The sequence below is a fragment of the Nymphaea colorata genome, chromosome 1, assembly GCF_008831285.2.
Source record: "Nymphaea colorata isolate Beijing-Zhang1983 chromosome 1, ASM883128v2, whole genome shotgun sequence".
Classification (NCBI taxonomy): Eukaryota; Viridiplantae; Streptophyta; class Magnoliopsida; order Nymphaeales; family Nymphaeaceae; genus Nymphaea; species Nymphaea colorata.
Window position 1 is genome coordinate 10731421 of NC_045138.2, and position 17299 is coordinate 10748719.

General features: G+C 37.2%; 1 protein-coding gene across 1 annotated transcript; it reads left to right on the forward strand.

The window, feature by feature from the left end:
- The first annotated feature begins 339 nt into the window (after nucleotides 1-339).
- Nucleotides 340-11421, forward strand: LOC116246072 (histone-lysine N-methyltransferase ATXR4). Its single transcript, XM_031617761.2, has 8 exons — nucleotides 340-895; nucleotides 1695-1859; nucleotides 6349-6404; nucleotides 7641-7767; nucleotides 8749-8818; nucleotides 8932-9111; nucleotides 10261-10332; nucleotides 11108-11421. The coding sequence occupies exons 1-8, from the start codon at nucleotides 392-394 to the stop codon at nucleotides 11224-11226; spliced, it is 1293 nt and encodes a 430-aa protein (XP_031473621.1). The 5' UTR covers nucleotides 340-391; the 3' UTR covers nucleotides 11227-11421.
- The last annotated feature ends 5878 nt before the right edge of the window (nucleotides 11422-17299 follow it).

Genomic DNA, 17299 nt, shown 5'->3' on the forward strand with positions numbered 1-17299 from the left:
TGCACATTCGTAGGTTTCCAATGCTCGATCACATTGAAGTTGTTCACAGCGAACTCAAGCAAACAACGATCAATGAATGACTAAGAGACACTACACTCGACCTTACCCAAGAAGCCGAGAAAGGTATTATAAACTACCAAGAGATGAGCATGATTAGTTGCAGGTGAGTGAGAGGTTAACAAACCACTGTTTGGAAGGAGGGCTGAAGGCCCTTTATTCCCTCTCTCTTTTGTCAAGAGTTGCATCAGCGTTAACAATGGTAGAGCTTCAACTTAAATACCTACAAAACCAGAAGTATAGCATTTATGGGAATCGAATTAGGGACGTGCGTTTTTTACATTCCCCTCCGCCGACCAGCTAAGAAAAGGAAACTTGCTGGTCTCGAAATCAAATGGGTCCGTTGGTGCTCCAGCTAGTCAACAATCTCAACATCGCCGAGTTGGGAAAACTGCCATTGTCTCACTCTTGGCCCGGCGGATTCTCTATTTCATCCCCTCGCCGAAGCTGGATTAAGTACTGTATCTCTGGAATAATCGTCCCGGCAAGTCAACCGAAATCATGCCTTCCTTTCCTTGCTCTTGCTTCGGTTTTGCAGTCCTCGGCAGGAACCCCAGAGCTGCATAGTCTGAGAGAGAGAGAGAGAGAGAGAGAAGACGAGATGATGCGCGTATGCCGCTCAAAGCGCCTCTGCCTCTCCATGGTTACCCGTCGAGAGTTCACTTCTGTCTCAGAAGAATGCCCATCGGCAGCTGCTGCTCGTCCTCCTCCGATCAGGGTTTCGATGACGGAACATGCTGGAAGAGGTGTGTTTGCTACTCGAAGGATCAACTCCGGGGACTTGATCCACACCGCGCAACCTTTGGTCACTCATCCGGCTCTTTCCCTAATAGATAAGGTAACATCGTTGTCTCTCTCCATTGCTCCACCTTTCTCCATTTTCCTTACGCTGATAGAAAATCATCAGCGCCTCGAGCGTCATATGATTCTGCACAATGCTTGTCTCCTTTACATTTTGAACTTTTCTGAGCTCCTGGATCTTCTTGGTTGGGCACCTTTTTGCTGAAAGTTTATGTTTATGTCAGTAATCTGGGTTTTTCTCGTGCTTGTATCTTTGGTCTTCTCTTTAAAAGCATTTTCTTGGGCACCGAAAAGAAGGTTGTGTCACTGCATTCTATGCCATGTATAAACAACATTTTGATGTGAAACTTATCTATGTAGAGTTGGAAACTAAGTAGAAGAGAAAAAGCAAAAATAAATAATATTCTTGTGATACTTGGTATTTCGGCCCTTCGGGGCCCACCACAGTAAGGGAAGAAAGCACCTTTCTTCCTTTCCTTTCCTTTCTTTTCTTCTCTTGTTTGTTACTGTTAGCTTGTGATCTCTTATAGATTGAGATATAGCAGTAATTATGGCTGATACTGGTAGAGATATTAGACATAAAATGAGATAAGGTGTATGGAAGAATTGCCTTCTCCATTTTATGTACTTAGGCTTTGGAAGAACGATAACATAAGGCAACTGAAAATGAAAATATTGGCTAAATTGCTTATCAATCATGCAACTACTAATTTATTCCTTTCTTCTTGCTTGGTTGTTGCCAACTGTTGACATCTATTTTTTGCATTGTTTTGATGCTTTACTAATGGTTGTTGACACCTATTCTGTTACTTATTACCTAATGTTAATGCTACCAGGTTTGTTACCTATGTCTGAAGCGATTGAAGTTGGGCCCCAAACAGAAAGAGATGCCTGATGGTGATACCCTTTTCTTTTCCAGTGAACATAGGTTGCACCAACACAATTTAAACAATGGGCTGCATGTTTCTTTCTGCAGTGAGAAATGTTATAATTGTTCAAAGGTTGGTGTTAGTTCTTCTTAGTTCTTAGCATCAATTGGTATGTAAGGACATTTTTACTTCAATGAGAAGTCATCTATGGATAATTTTTCTAATGAAAGGGCATGCATGGCATGTTTGAGTTGACTTTCTTTTGGTGTTGCATTGAAGAGGGCAAATCCCACCCGTTCATGTGCTTCCCAAGAGAGGTTATTCATTTTTGTGATCAATCATTCCTTATTCTTTTTTGAGATGCTAGTGTATCTAAAATTATTATTCATTTATGTAATCGGTATCATTGTCACAAGCAATTAAAGTGGTCGTGCACAAGCAGTCAATGATCTAATGAAAGACCTTGGGTGCTTGAAATATTTCATAGGGGTTGAAGTTGATAAGAAGGACGGCAGACTATCCTTGACTCAACATAAGCATACATTGTATCTATTGGATAGAGCAAGGATGCTTGTGAACCCCTGGGCCCTAGCCATTATTAACATATTGCACCACAACCTTAGCTATCAATATGTTGAGGTATATGATAATTCCATGGGATACCAAAGTATATGAGATACGTCTTATTACTTTACTTTGCTTGACTTGATATTGTTTGTCTTCTTAACTAAGTATCACAGGTTATGCATGAGTCATAGACTAGATTCATGGACACCGTTAAAAGTTTACTATGATAATTGAAAGGAACTATTGGAGATGGGCTCTTGCATATGCTATGTAAGTTTGTGGAAGGAAGACATATCTTATTGTTTATGCAGATACAGATGATCCAATGTTGTAAAAGGCGTATCATAAAGTATATTGGTTGGGCCGACCTATACATAATGTATCGTAAACGTAGCGTAACGTATCGTAAATTAATTTTTTAATTCATAAAAATTTTTAAAATTGTAAAAAATAGAGAAAAAATCGGTAAAATCAGGAAAAACAAAAAAAAATTGAAAAAAACGTGATATATATAAAAAAAAACTCATCACATCATTCATAAGCCATAATATATTAACAAAACGTTTAGAAATGACAAACAAGAAATTCATAACAACATAATAAACGTCCATCACAACTTTAAAGTTTAAATTTTAAAGTGTTTTGGATTACATTACAAGTTTACAACAAATAATATATTATGATTATCATCAATCAAGGTCCTATCATCCCCACGGGCCACGAGTAAACCTTCTTATCGACAAGCGAGTTCTACTCTAAATCGACGATTTTTCACATAAATGGGCGACTTTTGTAGAAAAACTAGTAAAACTTTCCCCTCTCACAACTTTTAGACATGTTTAGAAAGAGGGAGAGAGAGGTTCTTTTGTAAAAAACCACAAAAAGATCATTTTATCCCTGTATCATACGATACAAGGATGTATCTGGTGTATCGTCCAATACGGCCTCCGTATCGCACGATACGCTTACAATACACAAGTGTAAGTGTATCGGGTATCGTACGATACATATCGCACGATACGGGCCCATACCGTGCGATACGGATAACACTGAGATGATCATTATGAGAGGTGGTTTGCCTCAAGGTATTGCATCTTTGCTAGAGAAAGTTTGGTATCTTGGACCAAGAAGAAGCAAAAGAATGTTTCTACTTTCTAGGTCCAAACAAATGAAGCAAGTGTATCTTCATGGCTGCAACAGCTAAAATCATATGATTTAGATATTTGCTACTACAACATGGGGAAATTACACTATGTCTCATATTATGTTATAATCAAAGTGCCATAAAATAATGTCATTCAATCCCATTTACTGTAGCTGAATATAGCACATTGAAACTGACTAGCATTTTTCATTCGACAAAAAGTTGAAGACAAAGACATTGAACCTCATTATAGGTGGAGTGAGAATTAGGTGGCTAATTTGTTCACCAAAGGGCTAACCATTGTCCCATATATCATGTACAGGTATTATACATCGAGGAATTTCTCTGGTATAATACGACAAAATTGTATATCTCAAAAAAATCTCGGTAAATTTTTTTAAAATTAAAAAAATTTAATAAATCCTAAAAATTATAAAAAAAAACAAAAAATTAATAAAAAACATTTTTTATTTTCTGGCATTTTTTGAAAAAAGATGCGTCTAATTGCCGTTTTTTATGGCTTGCTTATTTCTCAGGGATTATACGCGTTTTTTTCGAACAATACGCGTTAACAAAGAGCAAATCAATTTTGGTATTCAAGAGCAAGTTGTCTATGCTTTAGGACAATCACAACTTTAGGGAGATTGTTAAGAATCCTCATTGAATTTGGATCTTCATCCAATTGGATCAGATCAGCCCAGTCGATGTCTAGTCTTGTTGTTACGTATATGCTGTAATTCTTTTATAAGTTCAGGACATGCTGTCCTTTATACATGTTTCCCTTTGTATGTAATGAATGAAATTTGGTTACAGTTTGTGACCTATTGCAGCACCCCTCCTCTTTTCCTCCAGCTATTTTGTACAGCTTAAGTATGGAGAAACACATAATTGAACATCTGAATGTGAAAGTTTAGTTTAATCTTGTGGTTAATTTAGTAATGTCTTCTTTTGTCAGATTTTTTCCTTTTGGATTAAAAATGTCTTTTGACAAAATTTGTGTTTCTTCTGATATTTTTATATTATGTTATGTATATTACGTTATATTATCTTGCTTGGCACCTGTGGTTTTATTGTATATACTATGTCCAATCTGTTATAATGTATAATATATGTACAAACTGAAATAATGTATATTTACGTATTGTATATTAATATGTTATATATGTATTAGTACAATCTGAAGCAATTTTTAAAGTAGTTCCATCTGCAGTTGAATCTGTTATAATGTATATTATATGTACTCATTTGTACAATCTGTTATAATGTATATTATATGTTATATGTACAATCTGTTGTAAACTCTTATGTATAACATATGTACTGATTTGATACGATTTTTGTTTGAAATGATTCAAATGAAATAGTCTATAGGATCTATAACTGAAATAGTCTATAAGAAATGCAAGTATTGTGTCCAGTTTGTAAACAAGAATGATGTGTCTTCTTTTGTGCATCAAACTAAGTCATCCGCTATTAGCCTAGAACAGAACAGCACAGTTTCCAGTATGTAAACAAGCTGGAAATGTACTATTAGTCTATTATGTAAACAAGTACAAAACAGTTTTCATGTTTTATTTTTTGGCTTTCCTTACAAAGTGTAATCATTCAATTAGAACAGAACAGAACAGTTTTTCAAGTTTTACTTGGAATAGAAGCTTACAGTTCAGTCAGTAAGTGCATAATTTTATTATGCAATGGTTAACATAACTTAAAAAAAAAAAGAGAATTCGGGTCACCTTTTTTGCCTAAGTGTGCCTAGTCTCGCCTAGGCACTAGTCGCTGCGCTGCCTGGGTGCATTGAAAACATAGAGCATGATAGAGGTTCTAATCTTTGCCAGCCACCATATGAACTAATGCTTGCCTTACTTGCTGAAGCATTTTCAACATGATCATGATGAAAGCAAATCATGTTTCAACAACTTTCAATAATTTCAAGTTTGAAAATCTACTAAAAGGAGACAATACATGCTGGTGATTAACAATGATTTCTGATATTCTTTGCATCTTTTTCCATATCTTGAATCCATGGAAATAGTTCATGTTCTCGAGTATCTTCTTCTTCACTTGGTGGAGTGCATGTCTTTCAATGCCAAATTTAGAGTATGCATAACAGATGAAGTCCAAAAGACATGAGGAAACTCACTCCTGAAACCTAAGCCATCATTCTTGAGACATCAGCATTATCTATGATGATCTGCACTACTTTATCAGAACCAACCTCTTTGATTACTTCTATTTGAGTTGAAAGAACTCTTGCTCTTGTTCTCTAAATAGGTATCAAGATAATATTTTTTATGAAGAAATCAGCCCATGTTATAACATTTGAATTCAGGTACCTCCCATAAATAGTTTTCCACCAAGCTTCTGTTGTGCACTGTAGCAAGAACACTAAGCAACCAAGTCTGTCCTCATCAAAACTGTGCAGATAACCAAAGATCTTCCTCATCTTGTGCAACCACATCTGCTTCAACAAAGAAAAAGAAAAAACTGCACAAAAAATAAAAGAAAGACAAGAAAAAATCTATATCTAAAAAATAAAAGAATAGGAATTTCGGTTGTCAAAGAAAAAAGCCTAGGTTATTGGGTGTGAGGCAATGGATTAGGTGTTTCAAGGTGGCAGGTTGCCTAGGATCATCTAACCTAGGCAACTAGCCTATCCTGTCAGCCTAAGCAAGCCTAGTTACAAGGCTTTCTTGAGCCGTCAACACAACCTAAGGTATACTTTTATATGCCTTCTTCAAGAAGAAAGTGGTATGTTGTGCAAAATTCTCCATACTTGATTCTGTCATTAACATGATTTTCCATGTGTTGGTAACTTACACCAGAGTTCCTTTCTGTTGATCTCTTTTACACTGCAATTACCGGTTTGGTTTCAAATTTCATCTTAATTTTATTCATTCAACTAATTAGGGATTCTTTGATGTGGAGAAGAAAGCAGATTGGTCATCTTTCCATGATCATTGCAGGTAAGATTGCTTTTCCTGTTTTTCAAAGGTACTGCAAATGATTGTTTGCTCTTTAGCATATCTTGCTAATTAGTGATACTATTGCCTGATTATTTCAGAAAGCAGTTGGAGTCTGTTCCTTTGATTGATTGTGTACTTGTCCCATTGTTAAGGTGTAGAGAAATGTAATTCTTGCAAATTCGTTCTATTGCAACGGTTGTGTATGCATGACGGCATAACAATAACAAAATGCCAATCAAAGGCAACCAAGGGACGAGGATAATTTTAGCATGAGTATGGAATGAAATAACTGTTGTGAAGTCGGGAGAAAAAGCCATAGACACATTGGAATACATATTTTCTGATCCAACTCAAGTTGGAGTGAGGATATTCATTCTTTAGCCCATGGTACAACCTTTACAGCACAAGAGGTGAATAAAAGCCTCTGTTTGCTCGAATTTGATCAAAGTTGTCTGTTCCTATGCTGATATTGAAGCCATCTTCTTGGAGAAATTTGCAACCATTGGCTGCTAGTGCATGCATCAGTTGGCATATGAACAGTTGATGAGCAGTATCTTGAGCCACAGGCATATTGCAATACATCCAATCTGACTCTGACATGTTCATAAGGCTGTCTGTTCATCCCATTTCAATTGCTTTCTTGTCTTTTAATCCCCTTGCTTGCAATATGGGTCATTAGAGAAGTGTTACTTCTAGTCTCTATTTGGCCTTGCATATAGTTAAATATCTTCTGTTGTATTTAAGAATCTTTACCTGTTTTTCCTGTCTCATATAGGTGATTCAGTATCTTTCAGATTCAGAGTATGGAGTTGATCCTATCAAACATTTACAAATTTCTTGCATAATTTATTATGTGCATCAATAGAAGATGAGATTTCAGTGTACAGAGATTGGAACATTCACCACCATTACTCTGTATTCTTTAGGCTTGTACTATCTATTATTTTTATGCTTGTTATTTGTATAGGTTTCTGTCATTTTATACATTAGCCAACTGATTGATAGGGCCTCTAGGAAGTCATTGTTTTCCAAGGTTTTGTCATCCTAACTGGAGATGGTATTTAGGAGTTTCCATCCATTTGTTTCCATTGATTCCCATTTTCTTTGCAATGTATGTGGAATTAGTATGTTATTGAAGTCAGTAATGTCACTGCTTCCATAATGCCATTTAATTTAGACATATGGATATGAAAAGTGAGCTTTTTAATTTGCATTTTCCTCTTTTTCTTCATGAAGTATGAAGGGGCTGAAATATCCATTTTTAGTAAAACGGCTGTCTTGCATGGTTCTCTCAGGGGCAGCACCAGCTGATAGTCTTGACATACTTCAGCCTGCTGTTTTACCATCCAACTTGATTTCAGAGGTAGTTTGTCTCTCATGATCCAAAGTCACAAATCATTTTTTTTCTAGCAACTTAGAATGATTGGTCACTTGACTGCATACTTTTGGGAACAGATGTTCTGTCTTACTGGAATTTCTCATGATCCATAATCAATGTAAGCATGGACACTGGACAGTGTTTTGTTCCTGTCTGTTGACCATGAGAAGCAAGGGCAAAAAAATAAGAAAAGACAACGTTTACAGTGTAGGATTCTAAACATATGTTTTTGATGACATAAAATATCTCAAGCTTCTCCATCCAGTGTCGATTCTAATGATGACATCTTTAAATTCATTCTCCTACATAAAAGTTGGAGTGACATGATGAGCTTAGATGCATTTGGACGTTATTAAACGCATTAGAAATTGTCCTGAGCTGCAAGTCAAAATTTGCAATTCACCCAAACTTCACTAAAGGAATCTTTTCATCTTCCACCAGTCCCAACTCCACATGAGATCCTACCCTCGTTTGCACCCTATGTCACATGGGGTGTGGATGCAGCAAATATTTTCACAAAACTCAGGTGCAGAGAATATAATTTATATTTATATATATATATATATATATAAATATATATATATATATAAATATATATATATATATATATATTTATAAAACACATATATTCGTTATTTATGTTCATAAAGTATAAATTTCTAAAAAAAAAAAAAGCAAAACAAAACAGGCAAGAAAATATGAAATATTGATATGCTGTGTCCAAGCCATGTCCTACATCCAAACCTGTGTCCAACCTTGTCAACACAGGTGCAGCGCCTTTCTCCTTGTGTTCATATGAGATGGTTTTCACGTTAACCCTTTTCTCTTTAGCTGGTATGCTGGTTGAGGCTGTTAGTTCTGTTCACAGTTGAATGTTACAAGCTATTTATAACTTCTCTAGTAATCATATTCTCTACACTGGTGTAACCTGACCCAACGATTTGTCACCTGCTGCTTATTTTGAAGTTGAATGTGGAGTTCCAGTTGCTGAGAAGCATTCTTGTAAGGTCGGGAGTAACTGATGAACAGTTGTTCTGTATCCTTTGATAATCATGAGAATATGAGTGGTATTTCCCATTTCCTGTCCATGTTCATTGTTGCTTAAGCAGTTCCAGCTCTTCCATTCTGTGTTTACTTTGACTTGAGTAGTTCTTACTCGAGAATGGTACATCAATGTGCTTTCTCGCATTCGTATCAACTCATTCCGTGTCGAATTGGTTGGAGGAATTTCGGAGGATCTCCTGGCATCAGCGGTGGCCTCCATTTCAGCAGAAGCATCCGTAGGAAATGCAGTTTATATGATTCCATCCTTCTATAACCATGATTGTGGTACTCAACTGCTACCTGCATGCTTTCAGTTTTCAGGAGAATAGGTTGGACTATGGGGATTTATACTCTTTTGTTTGGTAACAGAATGGCAGCTTTATTTATTTACTAGTGCTTATGCTTCTGCTGAAAGCAGCAGTATAGACCACATACATGTGGGTGCATCGCAGAGTTTGATTCATGACCAGTTGAAATTGTGTTGACAAGATTTGTGGCCTGATACATCAACCTTCTGCTTGAAAAAAATTAAGAAAACAAATACTTGCTTAAGTGTTTTAGCAAGAAATTATACATGACATCAAGTCAACTTATCGATTAATTGTGAGCATTGGGTCCTGCTTTGTCATGTAAAGTACATGTAAGACTGTAAGGGATATGAAGGAGAAAAAAAGCTTGTCATCTGTTTCTAGAAGTAATTATGTGCTTGTGTACTTTGGTGTGTCTGTATGCATTTACTTGTCTATTCCTGGTCCCTTCATGTCTGTCGTAGCCTGAATCTGCAATTTAAGCCATTTAACTTTGTTCACTGGTAATTTGATGTCCTTTTAGTTGGAAGCATGCTTAATGTGCAACAAAATCTAACAGATCTGATTTCATTTCATCTTAAGTGTGAAAAGTGTCGCAGATCCGAGCAGAGATAAGTGCATTTTTACAGATTGCCAACAAGAAAGAACATTCTGATATTATTTTAAGTTTCTACCTGAATGTAATCTATTATTGGAATTGTGACTGGGCAATGCTAATCTGTTATGCATGCTTAAAAACCATCAACCTGCAACTTGTCAGGAATTTAGGAATTTATTAATATCCATGAGAAATCTAAGTTAATTTCATGTTTTAAGTGCAAGTGCAGCTGATAGGAGCAATTATGTGTGAACAGCTCTAGAACTAGCTTTTGTAGATGTTTGGTTTTTGTGTTTCTTTTATCCTGCTAAAAAACTCGAGGTTGTGGACATCCAGTCAGATCCTGCATGGTTTCTTTTCTATATATAAAAAAAAGAGTTATATACAATTACATAGGTAGCTTAATTGAATCTTTTTTGCTGATTCAACAATTGTTAATAGTTCTTCAACTTTTAAATTACTCTCTGCTGCCACGTGTTCATGATCTGATACTAAGATTCTGAAACGGATGAAGTTGCCTTTTATCAGATCCAAATGCACACATAATATGGATAGATAGTTCACACGCAAGGATGAAAGCCCTGAGCAACATCGAACCAGGTGTGTACTCTAATACTTATATCATGTCAGACTATTAGACGTAGATCATCAGTCATCCAGAAAAGTGTATAATGACCTATTTTCTTTCCGTTGTCTGCACATTTGTGATATGTGAAGTGGAAATCTGTAGTATCATCAGTTCAAAAGCAACTTTGCCTTCCTATACCGTCAAAATGTACACATGGTATATTTTAAAGATATTTCTTTTCTTAAACGAGGTGATCAAAGGCACATCATGTTTGTAGTTGAAAGAAACAATGAGAAATTATATGAAGGAGAAGCAATATGTTTTGATTGACAATGATTTAATAGCTACGCATGATCTTCTGGGTATGTAAAATCAGTAGGAAATCTCTGATAAATTATTTGGAATTGTGCAAATATTTACTTTGTGTTAAGCATGTCAGTTAAATTCCTTCATCTCTTGATGTCTTTCTTGTTAAATCTTTATTTGTATTCTTGCAAACAGTTTTGATTTCCCAGAACTGTCAAGAAGTGTTTCCTTTCTATTTGAAACGGTTTATTCAGTGATTCCATAATGTTTTTCCTACCTGATTGATATGCCACCATGTTCAATATGAGATTATCAGTTTGATAAACATGTCTCTTGTACAATTGGCAATTCAATAATCTGGTATATGCAGCATTTATGATAATCAGGAATAATCTGGTATGTGTAGCATTTACGATAATTCTTGAGAAATAAACGTTATGATCTGTGATTCATTGGTGACTGAATGAAGGGGCAAGTTTTGTACCACTTAACGATTTACAGGTGAAGAGATACGGATATGTTACATCGATGCAAGCATGGACCATGAAGCTCGCCAGGTGCTGCTTTACAACGGGTTCGGTTTCAAGTGTAAATGTCTTAGGTGTTTATCAGGGGATTAAGTGATTGTAGGTTTGTTTTCCTATGTCATTTATTCTTTAGATCTTCTGCTGTTCTACTAAGACTAGTGCTGGGAGAACTGAAAGGTCACGCATCTCTCTCTCTCTCTCTCTCTCTCTCTCTCTCTCTCTCTGCGTGTGTCACTGTGTGACAACACGGATGTACGGTTACAGGTAGAATCAGTTTGACATTAATTACGCAAGTCTCTCCTATGTCATGTCTTTTGCTTTGCTGCGGAGGAGCTCGAGAACACTTAAATTCTGGTGGTTTGAAGCACACAAGCCCATTCATTATTAGTCGAAGGTACATGTTTTCATCAATCTAAGTTGGCTTTCGAAAAAATACAGAAATATGAGTTGGCGATTCCTTATGATCAACGGGATGCCGATACCGGCACAAATTGATTGAGCATCACATCTGTTATTGGGCAGTGTCCGCTTTCGATGCAAATTAGTCCTTGTAGACGTGACGAACAATTTTTGCATTGTCTGTTGTTGAGCTGCGTTTATTGCCGAAGGAAAGAATCTCTTTTCAAGCTGGAACCATTACCAGATATTTCAGCAGTTGATGCTTAAATTTAACAGAAGTATTTCTTTGTGGTGTAACTGGATTATTGGAAACATTGATTCTTGAATAAAATAAGCACGTTGAAGGATTAGGATCATTTTTTTTTTTCTTTTGAAGTTTAGGGATGTTAATTGATTGGATATCTGATTACCAGTTTGATAAAGGTTTGACCTGATTGCATAGAAATGGATGAACCGAAATTTGCTTTGAAAAAGTAGGGTTCTATTTCAAAACGAGTTACACAAAATTTTGATGGTGTGCTTATTGGACGAGAAGATGCATGGGAAAAAAAAAAAGAAAAGAAAGAAATGTTCCTCGTGAATGTGTAAAAATCTAGCTTTACCGTCCAGACGGTTGGATCCACAGGAGACCGTCTTAATGTTCGACTGACCCTAAATTAAATATCGGCTTGTTCTTGAGATGGACATTGTTGAGAGTGATGTATATGGAATTACGAGGAACACAAGATTTTATTATCTTTAGTAGGGCAAGAAAGTTAGGTACAGAAAGGTAGAGATTTGGATTTTGTTTGTGTTATGTACAACAGTTACACAGAATTTGATTTAAGTCAAAATTGGTGAAGGCTGAACCCAAACATGCACAGCCCTAACCCCTGCCTGTGTTACATTATGCAGGGACTTGACCTCTAATACATTTGTACCAGGTCCCTGCCGTTTGCTTATATAGTCCATTGGCCGGTACAGGCTGATATTAAGACTTCTTCAACTGAAAAAGCTATCTTTCCCACTTCTCTCAAGGTGTGCCTGAGAATCATGAAAGATCTCAAATGCGTGGATGTCATGTTGTACCACATTCACACAAAGATCATAGGTTTTCAAACTAAGAATGTCAATGTAGACCTAAAAGTCTTCACTTTTTATTAGTTTACAATGTCAAAAGGTCTTACCTAAGATCAGAGGAGAAGAATCTAACCTTAAATTCATGGATTTGAAAAATCTTTAGACCAGCATGAGGCAATCAAACGTCCTTACATGAATGCTGGCCGTCACACCTAGTTCAGAATTGTTTATAAGCATGATATCTTCGACTGAGAATGGTTGTTGTGAGAGAAAAGGACACGACTGTTAAATGGGCAGTCATGCATTCCTTCATTCATGTCATCTGAACTCCTAGGAATTCATTGAAGAGGGCAAGCTATGGCCGCCAAATGGACAGTCATAGTTCAACGTTGGTACAGCTTCTTGATCAAGTGGTAGTAGATGTTGAGTGTTCTACCAATTTTCTAACTGGTTTTTCCTGTTGAATCCACTTAAAAGAAATGGTTTCTCTCTAATCAGTAAAGGGAAAGTCCAATTAATTTATCAGAAAAAAAAAAAAGAAAGAATGCAATTGTTTGACCATGAACACCACCGGAGCAAAAGAGTGGTTCGAACTCTTTGCTGCTTGTTTTGAACAACCATCTGGCGTTTTCTGCAAATTCAATCTGCCTGCCTTCTCATTCCACGCCTGACGGATCAGTAGTGTCTCTTTCACATGGGTTTTCGTTGGTCAGCCATTTCGAAGAGGAGGAAAAGGGAAAGGCTTAGTTCATATCCGCTAGCACTGTCCCCTGGTCTCACACCGTCTCGTGGGGAGAAGCGGCTGAGAATTCAAACCCTCTGAATCAGCCGTTTCAATCTCCTCGTAACCGTGGTAGCTCCAACCAAACCACAGTGGGAGCATTCAAGAGTCTGGCAAAGCGGGAGACCGCGTTCAAGGTGTTGACCACGACCGTGTTCCTTAAATGCGACTCTTCCTCTTCACCATGCTTCCCCACTACGGGGCTTCACTCACCTAGTAGAAAATCGCGTCTGGTAGATTTGTTGGTGTATTCGATCTGCTTTCCTTAATTTCATGGCAGCAAGCACACGTGGCGCTCTCAAACTTTGCTGAAATGAACCCTCTGTAAAAACCACTTTGAAGTTTTGGTGGAACAAACAAATGCACTTCACTCTACATTTCTTTCACAAGAGAGAAGTCAAATCTCAAGTATTTTTGTAGAATTTCATTTTAGAATGTTATCGCTATTCTTCATTACTCGGACTCCTATTAATAAGAGACAGAAAGAGAGAAATATAAATGACATTGCTAAATGCCTTGGCCCACAAGAGAGGAGAGAAACAGGGAGAGAAAGAGAGCGGCGGAAGCTGGTGTTGCAAGTAGAGATGACATCTGCTATACGCCAAAAGCAGCTGGAAGTTGCACCAGCTAAAGAGGGCGGCAGCGGCCGATTGCCGTGAGAACGATTTTCTTCTTTGGTTTGCTTTTTCCCTTTTCTTGATGTCAGAACAAGCTTGTCGGCAAATAGAAACAAACTCTAAAATCAGGAGTAGGAAACACAAAAAACGAGTAGAAGGCAAAGAATGGACAGAAACAGAAAAAGAAGGTAGCAGCAGAATAGCTTCCGCTTGCTGTAAACGACCGTTAGATCAAGTTTTACAGAAAAGAATTCAGACTGGTGAAGGTGGAACCAACCACCTGACCTGAGAACCGCGCTTCGGCGCCGACAGATCCGGCGAACAGCACAGATCAGCAGTACTGCCTGTTGAATTTTAGACAATTCTTTTTCCTTCATGAAATTGCATCTAGATGTGAGTCAGGCCTGGCCGGGATCCCAAGAAGTCCACAGATTTTACTTGCAATGAAAAAGAATTTGTGTTGACTGCACATTAAGTTGAATTAGATCTACCTGCCATGTTGTTAAAATCGAAGCGAATCGAGCTGTATCTGCCAAATGCATCAAATCAATTCAAAATTATCCGAATACTTTTTAGATGAAGAGAAAAAGACTCAAATATCTGTGAGCAAGCCGATACGTCGTTGACACATAAGTGGTCGGTCCAGGTCCCTCTGGCGACCGCCATGGCTGTGCTTCATGTAACCTGAAGGGCTCGGCTTGCCAGCGTCAGCTTCAGCAATGACTTACATACGAGAAATCTAACATTATTAGGAAAGCCATGAGGGAGATGTGGCATTCTGTCTATGGCACTATATCTATATGTAATGAAATCTTGTCCTTTTGTAAAGATGATCACACACAAACCCATCAAAGCCGAGGCAACATAATGGGGTCTGGCCATACAGAGAGAAAGCTCGATCCACCGCCATGCCAGGACAACACCGTGAAATGGCTTGTACAAGTGCTGAGGCTTGCGAAGCCGGTTACGTACACCATGCATCAAATTTCAGGCACATTACGATTAATAACAAAAATGTTTTCGTTAAAAAAAAAAAAAAAGTTTTTGTTAGGATAAGAGAAGAAGTCGAAAAAAGTGAAAAAAAAAACTTAAAAGGACAATTTTTTAATAATTTAAAAAATGTCTCTTGTTGTTTTCTTTTGACGTACTTATGTTGCGTGCACCGAGTGGCGCATGCAACTCTATTTCTAAAACTTGGGGCCAGATTCAAATTTAATTTAGGGGACCTTGTTCTTCCATTATTGAAAAGCTTTAATGGGGCAATGCTATGCGGCAATAAAGGAGTTCTCATTTACTGGCACTTGTTTTGCATCGATTAATTGATTACCCTAAATTTGGGGTAATCCCGGTTGGAGTGGATCACATTTAATTTTAAATAAATATTCTATATCTAATGTTCTTATACTTTGAAAATCAACTAGATTTGGATCGGATCTGAATTGTAAAATCAAATTTTAGATTCAGATTCAGATATGGCATTTTTGTTTGTATTCAAATCCAAATATACGAATACCTGAAAAGGCAGCAAATGCAAATAAAGTTATATGCAATTGAATCCGATCCATTTGACATCCACTAATCCCTATCAACTAACATGTGGCTTCACTTTTACTCCTTTTAGCTTTAAAATTTTGTGCCTGTGAAGCCTTTATTGAGGCATATATATAAAATTCTTTTAATTTAATCATATTTTTTTACTATAAAATCGGTATCGAACATTGCTCATCTTAACGGATGCTGTTTACGAGCTCATTTCTTTTCAAGTCCCCCAGAACGGGCATTTGGACAGTGGGAAGTGAACGTATGCCACATTATGAGTCTGCCGTACACGCACCGTAGCTTGCACATGGACCGAGCCCATACTGGTACTTCAAAGGCATTATTGGTGGACTTAATTTTCTGATCTTCTTAAACCTTGGGGTGGGCAGCAAAAGCACGCGCTTAGCGTGAGTGAAGATTAAAACTTTCCCCTTACCTTGGGGATTTAGTGTTGTGTATGATACCTCATCGATACAAGAGCACTTAATCTCTATACCGTTTGAACTCTTGCTTATTTTGTTCTTGTTTAGAGCACTCTTGCTTATTTTGTTATATATATATGTATATATATATATATATAGAGAGAGAGAGAGAGAGAGAGAAGAGAGAGAGAGAACGCGGAGCAAATAAACATTGCTAGCATTCGCTGGCCATTGGATACAGTGTTTCTTAACACCAAAAAAAGCTGCAAATCGACGTCCACTGGCGCTTGATTCTGACCTCTTTGACTGGCCGCTTGCAATAGCTTACAAAGTGGTCCTGTTTGCAGCTCCCTCTCTCTCTCTCTCTCTCTCATAGTAACTCTTTGCCACCGACAATTAATTTCACCATGTTTTCATTTATATTGAATTTTCACTGTCAAACATTATATATATACATATATATAAAATTTGATTATCAACGTTCGGGTGCTGCCACGATTTTATATCATTTAAACCTTATTTGGGAACCTAAACTTACGCCATGCCTTATTCATTGGGCATATTTGGTTGTCTGAGTGTGAATACATCTGGCACTGTCCTCCATAGACTTAACAAGTTACGCCCGGTCGGTATTGCCTCAAACTTTCTTTTAGGTTTTGCTTCAAAGCAACCTCATCATCACGGTCTAGAGACTTTATTGCTCACTTCACAGAGTAAAATTTTAATGCTAGCCTCTTAGGGCCTATGCCAGCTGGGGGGGTCGATCTCTATTAAATAAGGAATTGACTTTCTACCATCCAGCATACCATGGTAATCAAACCAGCAACTGACTTCACTTCTACCACTTATGCAATTGGGAATCGAACCAATGAAGTACCTTTAGAGCCCTCCTTTCTGTCAAACGCCTTTATAAATTACTGAACCCATCATTCAACATTGGAAACATGAACCATAAAGGCAGACACATAACCGAGTTGGATGTTGGATCACTTGTTGCATGCATGATCCTGATTCACTGTTAGAACATAACTGTGATTCATGCATCTTTTCTGAGCTTCGTTTTTAAGACAGGTTTTTATCATATATTGTGTTGACCATGGTTAGCAGCTTGGTAATAATTAAGATGAAGTTAATCAAATGGGTTTATACCTATACTTGTATCAAAATATAACACTTCTTTCTATTTTTTTGCTTTTTACAAAGGTTCTTTCTCTATTTCATTGAAAGAAAGCAATTATTTCTTACAAAACATGACCTCCAATAAGTGAAAGGAAGCGATAAGGGGGGCTCATAAATAATTATTGCAATTGCCTATGATTAGAACGAATTGGAGAAAAACATCAAGTATG